The 15,735-nt window shown below is 48.9% G+C and overlaps 2 protein-coding genes across 4 annotated transcripts in view; both read right to left on the reverse strand.

Moving 5' to 3' along the window:
• COP1 (COP1 E3 ubiquitin ligase) overlaps positions 1–1,262 on the reverse strand; it is a 30,515-nt gene extending 29,253 nt beyond the window's left edge. For 2 of the 3 annotated variants that reach the window (XM_061550420.1, XM_061550417.1), the window contains exon 1: positions 895–1,262. In XM_061550420.1, the coding sequence (XP_061406404.1) occupies positions 895–1,106 (212 nt within the window). In that variant the 5' untranslated portion in view covers positions 1,107–1,262. The remainder of the gene's footprint in view (positions 1–894) is intronic. The other variant, XM_061550419.1, reaches the window with a different exon arrangement.
• Positions 1,263–5,138: 3,876 nt separating this feature from the next.
• Positions 5,139–15,735, reverse strand: part of LOC133341747 (guanine nucleotide exchange factor VAV3-like) — a 53,699-nt gene continuing 43,102 nt past the window's right edge. The window contains exons 25-28 of the mRNA XM_061550421.1: positions 15,012–15,099; positions 13,702–13,834; positions 12,950–13,092; positions 5,139–7,483 (exon numbers count right to left, since the gene is read on the reverse strand). Coding sequence (XP_061406405.1) covers positions 7,439–7,483; positions 12,950–13,092; positions 13,702–13,834; positions 15,012–15,099 — 409 coding nt within the window. The 3' untranslated portion in view covers positions 5,139–7,438. The remainder of the gene's footprint in view (positions 7,484–12,949; positions 13,093–13,701; positions 13,835–15,011; positions 15,100–15,735) is intronic.

The following is a 15,735-nucleotide window of genomic DNA, read 5'->3' on the forward strand; positions in this document are numbered from 1 at the left end:
AACATTATAACTTTTGCAAAATTTGTCGAATAATGTCACTGTAAAGGTAGACTGGAGTGACGGAACGAGTCTAATTGCGATGTTAGTCCCGTCTTGTGCACATGCATTGTTTCGGGCCAAATTTGCCAAACATCTAAACATATCCTTGAAACTCAATTAAGCATCCCTAGATAAACACAAGCAATTAACGTCGTTATTGTCATTTACCCACCGAACGTAAACAAAACGAAGTGCAGTCAATACTGCATTAAAACAATAACGTAAATCGTTGTTAAGTAAAGTGTCTCACCGAGTTCGTACAAGGGTCCTTTAAATTACCAAAAGCCATGCCGATGATCAACTGGTGGCCGAGTGCCTCCCCACCACACTCACACCCTCCCTGCCTGCCGGCCACGATGTTTGTGTGATCATCTTCCCAGCTCATTGGTGGCTTTGTACAGAAGCCAAGTTCCAGAACCGGTTCGAGGAATCTTTCTCTCTCTCGGCACTGAGGTTGAGCCGTTGTCTGGAATCGAATTCGGGGGGAAAAAACCGGGCTCACAGAGCAGCAGCAACATAACCACTGCGCGTGCGGTCCCATCAATCCATGGCAGTGCAGCACTTAAACGATATAAAACTACAATTGTTGCTATGACTCCCTGTACCTCGGATAGAATCTCGGCGACGGCTTACATCGATGGCAAGCGATGCCTGAACCAGTCCTGTCCAGCACCCCTCCACCCACTAAGTACTTCCCAAACACGCAGTGACCAGCGTGGTGAAGTATGGGCAAAAATTCGCATGGAGAGCGCCACTGCGTAGTTTGGAGGCCTTCATCCAGGAGTGTATTGGCCAAGGGGTTATGTCGCATTACAAATTAACAAACGTCACGCCGCCCGCGTGCTTTAAACCCACCACACGAAGTCGTTATTCTTGTCTTCGTACGAGTTCACGAGGCCGTTGTAGATGGGCGCTTGCGGCCGCTTGCGTTGGCCGCCTCGAGGCGTGCCTCTCCCGGCAGCCCCGCTAGGCGAGCCCGAGGCTCCGGCCGAAGAGCCGGCCGAGGCTTGACGATTCGAGCCGGGGCCCGACGAAGAGCCGGACCCCGTCACCGACGCCGTCGACATCGCCGAGGTCTGTCAGAGATGCATGCGAGACGTCAATAATAACAGTAATACATTGTTATTGTAATTTAAACGTCGTTAAGGAGAAGAGGCAAACGTCCCCACACCACGCGAGAGGCGACTCGGTCGAGGCCCTGGCGTGGATCCCCCCCCCCCCGCGTCGAGAACAAAATGGACTCGTCCGAGCGGGGGGACCACGTGACTGGCGCGCGAGGCCGCCGAGACTTCTGAGCGATCCGATTGGCTTAGGGGCGAGCCGATGACGTCACAATCTCAAGCGGCAGCACTTTTTTTAAGTTCAAATGATCATTCTAGACTCTTAGGGTTTTTTCGGTAAAGTCACGTAGGTAAAAATAAATGATAAAAATAATATAAATAATAATAGAAATAGAATAATAAATCACGACGTTTCGGAGGCAACACAAGCTTCCTTCATCAGGTGTAAAAAGGCACAGCAAAATAACTGTAGTGGAGATAATTCTAGATTTGAAGCTTTCGTGACTGCAAGGATTCATAATACTCTTTGTTTTTTTCGGCAAAGTCACTCGATACAGCAGTTTTGCTGTGACGGTTTCACCTGAAGACGGAAGCTTGTGTTGCCTCCGAAACGTCGTGATTTAATTCACTTTATTTTAACCTACGCGACTTTACCGAAAAAACCAGAGTTCAAATGTTTTGTTGCCAGATTAAAGGGCAGAGGTCGCAATCGGGTACCCGATACCCTACCCCATACCCGTTTGCGACCCTGGTGCGGCCGGGTACGGGTAGGCCGTGAGTCACTGGTGAGTCACCGTGATTGTCACTCATTTCCCAACGTCTTGTCTCTTCTCACAATTCAAGTTCCTAGAATCAACCCACCCGCGCCTGCAACATGGCTTCATCCCAGAGGTCGCAATCGGGTACCCGATACCCGGCTACCCGTACCCTACCCGATACCCGGCCGGGTACGGGTAAGGAATCAAAACCCATTTGCGACCTCTATTAAAGGGTAAAAAACCAATTATCATATGTTTTTTTCCTGGCAAATTCGGTACCAATTAATTTGTCATCACTGTTTTTGCTTTCGTCGCGTTGCCAACAAAAAAAACCCACAATTAAATAACACAACAAAGAACCGAGATCACACAATCGTCGACGGCACTGGCGGCACGCGGTTCGAAAACGAAGCTAGGCAAAGTTTCATATTTACCCTCATGCTAAAATTGCCTTGAATGAAACGCAACAAAATATCCTTCTGAGCTGAATGACGGGGAAGGATCCACGTGTTGTAGAGAATTTTGTCGATTTGCGGTGTCGCACGTGCCACTTAAGAGTTGGAGGCTGCACTGAACGCCATGGGGCCGGATAAATCGATTTTTTTATTGTTTGTTTTTAATCCTCTCCCGATTAAACAGTTAAAAATTTTGCGTTAATAGCAGTGGTCCCCTGGTGGCTTTTGAGCGACGGACAAATCCGTAATTAATAAGAAATAAAAGTACAACATCGAATTTGTGTCGAGTTGACTCATGCCTAAGATGGCGACCGCCGACTCTAATTGGGTCTCGCGCGGTGACGTCACGATGCCCCCCCCCCTCCCGCCGAATCGACGAGCTTCCGAGGGGTAATCGATTAATTATCGTTCGTTTCAACGAGTTTAATGATCGATTACTCTCGATTCTACAGGGGTGTTTTCAGATTTACGCCACGTTGGGTCTGCTCGGTGGTGACGTTGACGATACCTCCCGCCGGAGTCGGTAAGCTCACGTGGGTTAATCGATTAATTATCGATTCGAGCCGCGTTCGATTCAACGAGTTTAGTTATCGATTTAGTCTCGATTCTACAGGGGTGGTCTAAATGTCTTGTGACCGTCAAGTCAAATTGTACCCACCCAACTTTTTTTTCTCTATTCATATTTACTTGTTTTAAATAAACCTAACTTAAAAAATATAAAGTTTTAGAGAATTAAATGGGGGGGGGGGGGGGGGGGAGTCACAAGACATCTGGACCACCCTGCACAGCTTCGTAGAATCACACAGTAGTGTTCACTGGTTTACGCACTGTACAATAACAGTACACACACCATCACGTGTGATCGATCCGCTGCTGGATGAAGGGCTCCCCAGTTATATATCCACCCCTCTCCCATTGTCTCCCCCCCCCCCAAGCTCTTTAAACCTTTGTCAATTCAAGAAACGTGTGGACGCCTTGATATTACAAATATGAGACTGCTGTTTGTTGCTGGCCGCTTGACAATTTGGGGCATTTTATTTATGGCGAGAGACGTTCAATGGGCTATAGGAAAAACGATGAATGTCTTGAGCCCTGGATAGGGGCAAGGGAATCAAGAGCACGGAGGAATGAGTGACCTCCCACTCTGTAGCGGGGAAGTAGGGTGAGAGGAGGGGTAGGAGAGTGGGGGGGGGTGAGAGGAGGGGTAGGGGAGTGGGGGAGAGGAGGGGTAGGAGAGTGGGGGAGAGGAGAGGTAGGAGAGTGGGGGAGAGGAGGGGTAGGAGAGTGGAGGGGGGAGTGAGAGGAGGGGTAGGAGAGTGGGGGAGAGGAGGGGTAGGAGGGTGGAGGGGGGAGTGAGAGGAGGGGTAGGAGAGTGGGGGGAGTGAGAGGAGGGGTAGGAGAGTGGGGGGGAGTGAGAGGAGGGGTAGGAGAGTGGGGGGGAGTGAGAGGAGGGGTAGGAGAGTGGGGGGAGTGAGAGGAGGGGTAGGGGAGTGGGGGGGAGTGAGAGGAGGGGTAGGAGAGTGGGGGGGGGGTGAGAGGAGGGGTAGGAGAATGGGGGGAGTGAGAGGAGGGGTAGGAGAGTGGGGGGAGTGAGAGGAGGGGTAGGAGAGTGGGGGGGGGGGTGAGAGGAGGGGTAGGAGAGTGGGGGGGGGGTGAGAGGAGGGGTAGGGGAGTGGGGGAGAGGAGGGGTAGGAGAGTGGGGGAGAGGAGAGGTAGGAGAGTGGAGGGGGGAGTGAGAGGAGGGGTAGGAGAGTGGGGGAGAGGAGGGGTAGGAGGGTGGAGGGGGGAGTGAGAGGAGGGGTAGGAGAGTGGGGGGAGTGAGAGGAGGGGTAGGGGAGTGGGGGAGAGGAGGGGTAGGAGGGTGGAGGGGGGAGTGAGAGGAGGGGTAGGAGAGTGGGGGGGGGGGTGAGAGGAGGGGTAGGAGAATGGGGGGAGTGAGAGGAGTGGGGGGAGTGAGAGGAGGGGTAGGGGAGTGGGGGGGGGTGAGAGGAGGGGTAGGAGAGTGGGGGGGGGGTGAGAGGAGGGGTAGGGGAGTGGGGGAGAGGAGGGGTAGGAGAGTGGGGGAGAGGAGAGGTAGGAGAGTGGGGGAGAGGAGGGGTAGGAGAGTGGAGGGGGGAGTGAGAGGAGGGGTAGGAGAGTGGGGGAGAGGAGGGGTAGGAGGGTGGAGGGGGGAGTGAGAGGAGGGGTAGGAGAGTGGGGGGAGTGAGAGGAGGGGTAGGAGAGTGGGGGGGGAGTGAGAGGAGGGGTAGGAGAGTGGGGGGGAGTGAGAGGAGGGGTAGGAGAGTGGGGGGGAGTGAGAGGAGGGGTTGGAGAGTGGGGGGGAGTGAGAGGAGGGGTAGGAGAGTGGGGGGGGGTGAGAGGAGGGGTAGGAGAATGGGGGGAGTGAGAGGAGGGGTAGGAGAGTAGGTGGAGTGAGAGGAGGGACAGGAGAGTGAGGGGAGGGGTGGGAGAGTGAGAGGGGTGAGAGGAGGGATAGGAGAGTGGGGGAGTGAGGGGAGTGGTGGGAGAGTGGGGGGAGTGAGAGGGGGTGGTAGGAGAATGGGGGGTAGGAGAGTCGGGGGAGGGGAGTAGAGTGAGATGAGAGGGGGGAGGTAGGAGAGTGCGTGGAGGGGAGTAGAGTGAAATGAGAGTGGAGAGGTAGGAGAGTGCGTGGAGGGGTGTAGTGAGATGAGAGGGGAGATTGTAGGAGATAGCGTAGAGAGGATTCTGAGAAAACAAAACTCACGATAATTGAATCCAATACACTGGTATTAGAAACATTTAGACCGACTGTGTGACAAGGGTAACTGAGATTGCCTAACATGAACACACATTCAACGTCTTGGTGGCTTTTAACAAAACATTTTAATTTTGTTTGTACAAAGTACAGTTCATTCCATCTCGATGTGCATCAGTACAAACATGGGCTTCAGTTGAACGCCGATGAGTTACATTCGAAGGCAGGTGAAGCGATTCTAAAAGCTGTTAGCGATTAATGAAGTAGACAATTTAAAAAAAATCATATTCGCATGATACCCAGAGCTGGTTTAATGCAGGGGTTTTAGGGATTGCTACCCAGGGTCTGAGACTCGGGGCCTCCATGCACAAAGTTAGATTTATAACGGGTGAAATGCAATACCGTCACAGTAGCATGGCTATGTTACTACCAGTTATGTGGGCAAAAGCCAAGGGTTTTGTTCACTTTAACATTGAACTATACCTTACAATTCGTAAGAACGGAGATAAATAGCAAAGGTTTGTGTGCTGCCCCCATGCGTTGGTGGCAGTGAAGCAGTTGAGGGTATGAACCGAGTATAAAAACAGGGCCCTCCACCCTCTCTCCAAGCTGTACCAGCCAAAGGCCCCCATCAAACGTAATTGGGCCCTGATTATACCCATGCATGCTGTGGTCAGCCAGCAGAAGGCAGCGATGGGGGAGTTCCCATTGTACATCCGTGAACAACTGCGAGTTGGCAGAGGGCTTTGTAAAAACGGAGTCATTTAAACAAAAAAAACCAAGACATTTTAAAGGAATTCCCTTAAAACAACACACTGGCATACCTTTATACACGTTACTTTAAACGATTACGGAACAAAATGGTAGAATTTATAAATTAAAAAAACGTTTATGTTAACATTTATTTCTCTGTAATGCACTTCTCACATTATTCAGGAAAACAAGAAGCGTCGCTTTGTGAGACGCGAAACTATGTACACTTTAAGCAAAAGGGACAACATTCGTAAAATCGCACGTAAACAAAACGTCTGTGTTATAATTTAATACTTAAATTTCATGGTAGCAATTTTAAAAAAGGAACAGTTAAAGTTAAAATTAATACATTCGGCTTCATGCATTATTAGTAACACAAAAACCATTAGTGGATATTTTATTTTATTTTTTTACAACCAGGGACGTTAACAACATGAAATGTTTTGCTGCAGTGTGCACAATGTCATGGGATTGCAGTTGGCTCTAAACCGGATGGGGTGTTCTGATGAGGGGAAAACTGATTGAGAAAATTGCCAAGGGAGACATTTCCATGGGCACTTACGTGCAGTTTGTAAAGACCAAGAGTCTAGACACTCGAAACAGGTGACGGTCGAAGGCAGTGTGTCAGAAATAGTGAACCTGAATTAAATCCAAACAAGTCTTATGCCTGTAGAAACACCTTAAGAGATGAAACCAGGTGTAGACACAGCCAATGTTTCTTCTAAACCTACAGTGCCAGTAGATCTTCATATCCGTGACCGTTCTGTAAATTAATGTTTTTTTTCTCCGCACCTCACCTGCGAATTTTACAATTAACATGTCAAAATTGTCACCATCATGATGGCTTAACGTCACTTACAAGCCACTCGTGACATTATTAAATTTCCCCCCCTCCTTGAGATGCAAGGAACCGAGTCGCAATTCAATTGTCGAATCAAATTCCGTGTCTGACACTGCATCGAAAGTCATGGCCACGAGTGTTTTCAGGGATCACGCGAACCGATCATGGCAAAATGTCTCCAATTAGCAGATTTTCCAGACCACAATGTCCACCCTTGCATCGCCACCTTTCCCTCGCGCCCTCGTGCTATTTACAAAACGGGCATATACATATTTACGCACGCAGAAAAAAAAAGTCTTCACGTAGAGTTCTCGTCCTTTCCGCCGCTCATATATAGATCATGTTTCGCGTACGACGCACGCGTCTGTGTGATTTGTCGAAGGTCGTCAGGGGCAAAGGATCGACTCCGATCCCGTGCCGCGCGTCCAATCCCCGCGAGCGTCTCGGCGTCCGCCGAGTAACACGGGCCGTACGTGGCCGCGGAGGGCGCGCCGCTCCGACGCCGGCGATCATCTTCGCCACCGACTCCCCGGGCGGCGATACTCATTGGCCGATGAGCACCTCTGCACCCACGCAGGGCCGCGGCGCAATGTGCACAACCAATGTACATAAAAACAGCATCTCGGAGTGCGTTTAGCTTGAGACCGGCACGTCGGCCACGCACCCGGGCCGGAGGTGCTCGTTGAATGCTGGTCTTGAAACGTAACGAGGGGACGACATCAACGGGGGAAAAAGTAGAAAAAATTGGAGGGGAGCGGCCTCGTGGGACACCGCACGATAGCTACATTTGCTTTCCCAGAATCGGCCGCCACACATCAGAGCATTTCTTCTTCCACGTAGGAGAAGGGAAAAAGTCCAAACTGAAAGAAAAGAGGGGGCAGTGTTTAATGTTAGTACAACTTGGGGGGGTGCGGGGGGCTGCCTCTTGGAAATGAACACAAGGTTAAAATAATTCCGGCAGAGATATACACGTACAGCCCCGTTGCTTGATGAGGGATATCCCAGCGCTGGGCAGATCATGGGGCTATTTGACCATAATTCACCGTGCTGGTCAGTACGGGATGGCGAAGGTGGGGAGCATAGACGTTTGAGCATAGTGCAGTACAGCAATGGATTTTTCTGCACTGCCCTCTACTGCTGACCATATAACTTGTGCATGGTGCTAACCCATCCAAGCAATATGCTCGGCTCCCCGCCTGCTTAGCATTAGAAGTCTGGCAAGATCGGGCACGTTACAGGTGATTTGGTCATAGGCTTACTTGAGATACACCACTGAAAATGTCGTAAAGCAAAGACAACGTATAACTGACGTGCAAATACATTAGGCATTACAACTAATTAATGGATAATTATATGCGACAATTGATCTATATATTCCCACCAGACCTTACCTGGTGTCGGTCTTGATGTGTTTGCAAGTGACAGGTGTGAAATAAATTTGACAACACCAATGATGGCGATGACAATGATTATGATGACGCTATTACACGGAGGGATTAACGTCCAGTGTGCGTAGCGACCATTTAGTCTGAATTTGAGTGTAGAGGCCCCCCAGTGGCGGGGGGGGGGGGAGTATCTCACAACATTTTTGAGATGTGGTCATAAATGTAAAATTATACATACGATGCATATTTAATTTGAGATACATTAAACAAAAGCCAATTTTATTTCCTTGCTCAAGTGAGCGTTGGGGGCAGCGTTCATCTTATGTTCATAGCCCTGAGCCAGTGGTGGAAATTCCTCGTTCCGATGGTAGTGGCGAGTCTTCCCACGTGACAACGAATGTTGCCTGCCCACAAAGTCATTTTGTCATTTCCCGAAAAAAACTATGAGCCGAGTCAACCCCCAACTAGAATTTGAACTCGCAGCCATACGATTGCGAGCCTCTCACTCCACCTCCGAGCCAACTGGCTATATTCTGCGAAACTTATTTACAAGCAGTCAACTTTTAAAAAAATGAATATTAGTGACTTTCACGGTGGAAACGATTCGCGTCGGAAATATTTTGCCTGGCGCGCCACTGCACGAGTGTTCCACTTTTAGTATAACCAGATGAAAACTCAAGAGACCATGGTAGTCTCAATTTGCAAGAGTGACCAGGGTCACCAACGTGACAAAATCAATAAAATAAAATCGGGAGTAAAACAATGAAACATGTAAATTAGAGCAAAAGAAATATTTCGATTTAAAGCTTTCGTGACTGCAGGGATTCATCTTCTTGGTTCTTTCGGTAAAGTCACGTAGAAGGGAAGTAATAAAATAATAAAAATAAAACATGATAAAATTATTCTCACGACGTTTCGGCCACAACGCAAGCAGCCGTCCTCAGGTGAAAACCAGGTCCGTCGAGGCGACAGAGTCTGAATGAAACAGCACACGAGCTTGGAGCATATATATAAGCTGGGCGCATTGACAAAGGAATTTGCATATCAAAAGGAATTTAGCATTTTTATGGGAAATGCAGGAATGTGATTAGTACTACATATGCATGTGCATTATGCAGGATTAACAGCATCAAAGGGAGCTGCAGTTGCTGCTGCTGCAGTTGCTGCTGCAGTTGCTGCTGCTGCTGCTGCAGTTTCTGCTGCTGCAGCAGTTTCTGCTGCTGCTGCAGTTGCTGCTACAGTTGCTGCTACTGTTGCAGTTGCTGCCTTATCCCTTTTAATATAACACTATGTATTATTCTACCCACCCTAATGTGTATCACACTGCTATATATTTGAAGTACCGGTGAGGACGCTTGACGCCGAGGTTGAGGCACACGTATGTTTATTCACAATATGACAGTGGGCATATACACACTCGAGGGGGTATCGGCCCCCTCACCCGTATAACTCGGGATACACCCCTAGCTAACTCTGTCCTAGCCCCGAATCCTCCACTAATGGGCTAGGGGAGGCTAACTGGCCCGACACTGGTAAGTCGGGCCCGGTACCCGGAGTTCCAGACCAGCTCTTACAAGAGCACCGGCTCTGGCTTTCGGGACCACGCCGCTGGCTCAATCCTGTCCGGCCCTGAAAAGGACATCGAACCAGGGGAGTCCAGGGCTCTATCTAAGACGTCTTCAATCTTCTTCCCTTAGCTTAAACATAACATAACTGCCGAGCCCTTTGAAACATCCCCTTTTATACCCAACCCCTCCCTGAGGGGTGGGGCCCCGGGGGATCATAACGTTCGAACCAGCCCCCCCCCAGGGTGTCTGGCTCGGACGTCGTAGAGGGCACTTGCTCGTGCACTTACGTAGCCCCGCCCACTGTGTTTGTTTTCCATAGGCTGCCATGCATAACGGGCCCTCTCTTTAACACCCCTACATATTTACTATACAATTACGACACCATACATTACTCTGCACACTGCACCATGCCAGTGAGTGGAACGCGGTCTGAAAGTCACCGTAAACGTGAACACAATCAGTTAAGATCCGAAATGGTTTATTACGTCCTTCCAATGATTGCTAAGCCAGAATCCATCTTCTCGGTTGAAATTGTCTCTGTGTTTGTATATGTGGATCGCCTCATGAACGAATCTCTCATGATAGCCAGATGGCTTGCAGAGAACCTCTGTCTTGGAGAAGTCAATGTCATGTGAGCCCACTGAATTGTAACAGTGATCTGCCACGGCTGAGGTGTTTGTCCTACCGAGTTTCAGGTCTGCTTTATGTTCACGAATGCGGTCCGAGACATGTCGTTTGGTTTCTCCAATGTAACTGCTACCACAGAGGAAACTTAGTTTGTAGACGCCAGGGTACTGTATGTCTGGAACCACATCTTTTACAGACGGGACCAGATCACGGATTTTATGTACTGTGTTGAATCGGACCTGGATCTTGTGTTTAATCAGGATTTTGGAGATCTTTTTTGTGACCCCAGCAATGTAGGGTAAGGTGATGGTCTTGAAAGGCTCCTCAACAGGATCCTTCTTGATGGTTGGAGTGATGGCCTTGCGGATTGTGTAGTCGGAGTAACCATTATCCTTAAGAGCTTGGCGTACGTGTTTGAGTTCACTGCCAATGTGTTCCTGGTCGGAAATGCATTGGGCTCTATGGTATAGAGTCTTGATGAGGGAATTCTTCTGGGATGGATGGTGGTGGGAATCCGGTTTTAGGTAAGCATCCGTATGGGTGGCTTTCCTGTAGACAGAGTGGCTCATTGAACCATCAGGCCTGCTCTAGACCAATTTCTCGACCACATCAATTCCATACACACAGCCATCAGATTCACCATGGAAGTCGAAAAAGATGGCAAGCTACCCTTTTTGGATGTCCTAATTAAAAGGAGACCTGATGGTTCAATGAGCCACTCTGTCTACAGGAAAGCCACCCATACGGATGCTTACCTAAAACCGGATTCCCACCACCATCCATCCCAGAAGAATTCCCTCATCAAGACTCTATACCATAGAGCCCAATGCATTTCCGACCAGGAACACATTGGCAGTGAACTCAAACACGTACGCCAAGCTCTTAAGGCTAATGGTTACTCCGACTACACAATCCGCAAGGCCATCACTCCAACCATCAAGAAGGATCCTGTTGAGGAGCCTTTCAAGACCATCACCTTACCCTACATTGCTGGGGTCACAAAAAAGATCTCCAAAATCCTGATTAAACACAAGATCCAGGTCCGATTCAACACAGTACATAAAATCCGTGATCTGGTCCCGTCTGTAAAAGATGTGGTTCCAGACATACAGTACCCTGGCGTCTACAAACTAAGTTGCCTCTGTGGTAGCAGTTACATTGGAGAAACCAAACGACATGTCTCGGACCGCATTCGTGAACATAAAGCAGACCTGAAACTCGGTAGGACAAACACCTCAGCCGTGGCAGATCACTGTTACAATTCAGTGGGCTCACATGACATTGACTTCTCCAAGACAGAGGTTCCCTGCAAGCCATCTGGCTATCATGAGAGATTCGTTCATGAGGCGATCCACATATACAAACACAGAGACAATTTTAACCGAGAAGATGGATTCTGGCTTAGCAATCATTGGAAGGACGTAATAAACCATTTCGGATCTTAACTGATTGTGTTCACGTTTACGGTGACTTTCAGACCGCGTTCCACTCACTGGCATGGTGCAGTGTGCAGAGTAATGTATGGTGTTGTAATTGTATAGTAAATATATAGCAGTGTGATACACATTAGGGTGGGTAGAATAATACATAGTGTTATATTAAAATGGATAAGGTAGCAACTGCAACAGTAGCAGCAACTGCAGCAGCAGCAACTGCAGCAGCAGCAGAAACTGCTGCAGCAGCAGAAACTGCAGCAGCAGCAGCAGCAACTGCAGCAGCAGCAACTGCAGCAGCAACTGCAGCAGCAGCAACTGCAGCTCCCTTTGATGCTGTTAATCCTGCATAATGCACATGCATATGTAGTACTAATCACATTCCTGCATTTCCCATAAATATGCTAAATTCCTCTTGATATGCAAATTCCTTTGTCAAGGCGCCCAGCTTATATATATGCTCCAAGCTCGTGTGCTGTTTCATTCAGACTCTGTCGCCTCGACGGACCTGGTTTTCACCTGAGGACGGCTGCTTGCGTTGTGGCCGAAACGTCGTGAGAATAATTTTATTATGTTTTATTTTTATTATTTTATTACTTCCCTTCTACGTGACTTTACCGAAAAACCAAGAAGACAAAAGAAATATGTTACGAAATTTTTTTAAATAAAATTAATTGTCAGCGACGAACGTTGACTCGGACGAATTACTTTAAAATAAAATTCGTAGCAAGCCTAAGGTACGGACAGATCAAAATAGATGCAAGGCGATTCCTGCACGAGTATGTGGACAGGGATGTGTGCCAAATACAATGCAAGCAAAGTTGTCGTACAGAATCGACAGCTCGGCATCACATTCTGGTTTAGATGGGAGAGTAAGCAAGGACATTTTGGAAGCAATGGAACGCCAGGGATGTTAGGGCATTATCAGAGAATGTGAATTGTTTTTTGTCCTCAGTGATACGCACTTTCACTTTTTTGGGACATCTACGTATTTCGAGGGTTTTTCTCCTGAATAAACCACTGGGTGCATGTGCGTTAAACATTTTAATGCGTCGTTAATGCCTGGCAATCGTGGCTCCCGATCGACACCCCTGCCGTGGTAGGGCAGCGAGCCCGAAACACCCTCGTTCGTTCCCTCATGTGGAGGGCGCGTTACATCGAGCTTGTTACACACGTTATCTGTCGTTGGTTTTTTTTCTCTCTCTCTTTTTGAAATCCACTATTGCATTCTGGGTTCTTTAATGACAACAATAAATATTTCTGTAACGTCAATGCTTGCGCGCGTTGCGAGTGCGCACGCGTGTCCATCCTACCCGTCCGCAGCTCTCTCCCTTCCACCAGCCGTTGACGCCCTTGCTGTAGATCTTGACGACGTCTCCCTCGCGGAAGGAGAGCTCGGCGCGGTCCCGCGCCACGTAGTCGTAGCGCGCGATGCCGACGCCGATGGGCTGAGGCTCTGAGCGCCGAAGGCAGAGGGGAGAAACAGAGTGTGGTTGCCTGCGTCGAGGGGGTCCGGTCTGTTAAACCAGGGCTGATGGGACACTTGGAACTTTTGTGTGTGTGCATGTATATACGTATATATATTTGCGTGTTGTTCTAACGGAGTGATTTATGTTGAATAAAGAAGCTGTTACGATACAAAGAAAAAATATTTTAATGTAAATAAAATGGTTATATATCAGTTGTGAATTATAATGTTTTTGAACATTCTTTGGTGACTGGACTGAGACCATGAACTCAGCATACGCAGTTTAAGCGCAGGCGGCTGCCAAATTTATAACCCTGACTTGCCCCGCTATCACTCTGCTATCGTTACTGCCATGGTTACTGTTCTTGCAAACTTCTCTCATGGATTCCTCCACCCTTGTGGAAGACTCGGTGCACACTGTTTAATCTCATCCACACTTGGTTTACGACGCTGTGGGTCTGCATTCAGCGACTGTATGAGTAAAGAAAATATACATCTCAGCGGCACGGCTCGGCTTCTGCAGTGGAAGGAAAAAAAATGCAACCGGGCTGGCTCGACACGGCCTCGGTTGCGCGGTGGTAAAGGGGCATCACTCACTGTCTGCCGGCCCTCGCATCCGGCGAAGCGGCAAGACGGACTGCATGGAGCCCTTGTACGGGTACTTGAGGTTCGTGTCCAGCGCGCTGAAGCCCTCCTTGAGCGAGTGCACCTGGTAGTACTCGACCAGTTGCTGGAGAGAAGCAGACGAAACGCACGCGAGGAAAGTCACGCACGCACGCGTACAGGTGAAGGAGCAGCCCTTGCATTTGTCTGCTCGTGCCACTGCTGGCAGGAAGGGCCTCCACTAGATGGCCTATCCTTCCACGCTGGCCAGACATCCTAGGAAGAGGTAGGGGGTGGGGTACCCACACTTGGGGCACCATGGTGACGAGATGGTAACTACCTCGCCTGGTATACAGAGTTCGTGGGTTCGATCCCGACCCTGATGCCTGTATATTTGGAGTTTGCGTGTCTCTCTCCTCGTGGCCGCGTGGATTTTTCTCCACGTCCTCCGGTTTTTCCCTCCACATTAATACAAATGCGTTTAGAGTATTTGGCTGCTATAAATTTCCACGTGATAAGCCGCTTCGTTGAGCTATCATTTGTGGCCAGGTCGCTTCTGAAAAAGAGCTATACTGCTCAGTGGCCCTTACCTGGTAAAATAAAATAAAAATTGTTTCAATATTTTTTTGTTATAGTACAATAGTTTTAGCACACAATATGTGGCCTGCCGATCGACTTAACTGTGTTGTCCCCAGCTATATATCACTCGCTTCTGGTGTTGGCCGTGAGCTGGAGGCGAACTTAGATCACCGAGTACATGGCATAGTGCAACACTTGCCTCATTAGTCTATGAAAGCTATATGGGTCTTTGTGTAAAAATGGAGAGCGGTGGCACAGTGGTTAGCACACTATGCTATGGATCGCGCGACATTAGAGATGGACGGATATTGCCCAATTGTTGCATTAATAGCAATAATAAAAAAGGAAAATAAACCGTTGCATCATTCCCATTATTATTGTTTGCCCAGGAAAGCCTCGCCGAGTCTCATGACACTTTTTTTCAGGAGGGTCCTGCCACAACCCAATTGAGTAATTTGCGGAACATTTTGCTAATTTTGGACCGTGACGGCAGCAAACAATGGCCGCCTTTGCAAACGGCTATTTAACATCGGCTGCGATGTAAAGCAGACGGCACGTAGCACCGTTAAGCTACACACACACCGGGTCGGTCGCTGGAATTCGAACCGCGAAACCTCTGCAACGAGCGTCACCGTCCCGGGGTTGGGGTGAGAGGGGGTTCAGCGTCGCGACCTGTCGAAGTCAAACGTCGCGGTTGGCGGCTCCCAGCAGGGGCTGAGACTCACCACGAGGCTCTTGAAGCGCTTGGTCTCGGTAATGTGGAACTTTCCTTCCTTGGCCACTATCTTGATGTGCTTCACCTCCTCGTTGTGCCTGGGAAAGCACAGACACAGGCGAAGCGCGAATTTCACTCGCGGGAGAAACCTCCGCACGGGGAAATTCCCATTTGGCGAAAAGAGACCCAGGGCGGCTGAACGCTTTTGTCAGCAGCAGGAGAAGTTACCAAATCACCTCGATGTGTTTTTGGGCTTTACCGCAAGTTATTTCAGTTAGGGCACGTACTGATCCGGCCAATATATCTTGGCAGCAACCTCAGATGACCTGAGAGAATGCTTGATGCAGTTTCAAGCGAACATTTTGCATCTAAAAATAGCTTGATTGCGTTTTGAGAATTGTCCTTCAAATCATCGTCGCTGAGTGGTCTCAAACTATAGTATTTAACGCGTTGTTAAATGCTTGTATACACCGCGCGACAATTGAATTTGTGTGGCTGTGTTGGGCGGTTACATGACAATAATTTGGCCTGATCGCAACACAATCTCACCCGAAAATCACGGATGATGATGACGATGATGACGATGATGAAGACAATGATGATGACGATGACGACAATGATGACAATGACGACGACAATGATGACAATGACGACGACGATGATGACAATGGCGATGATGACGACGATACTGCCGTCGAGTGCTGGGAACACAAGTGTCTGGCGTGGCTGCGTCT

This window comes from Lethenteron reissneri, chromosome 12 (genome assembly GCF_015708825.2).
Source record: "Lethenteron reissneri isolate LAM-NWPU_2019-01 chromosome 12, ASM1570882v1, whole genome shotgun sequence".
NCBI classification, from domain to species: domain Eukaryota; kingdom Metazoa; phylum Chordata; class Hyperoartia; order Petromyzontiformes; family Petromyzontidae; genus Lethenteron; species Lethenteron reissneri.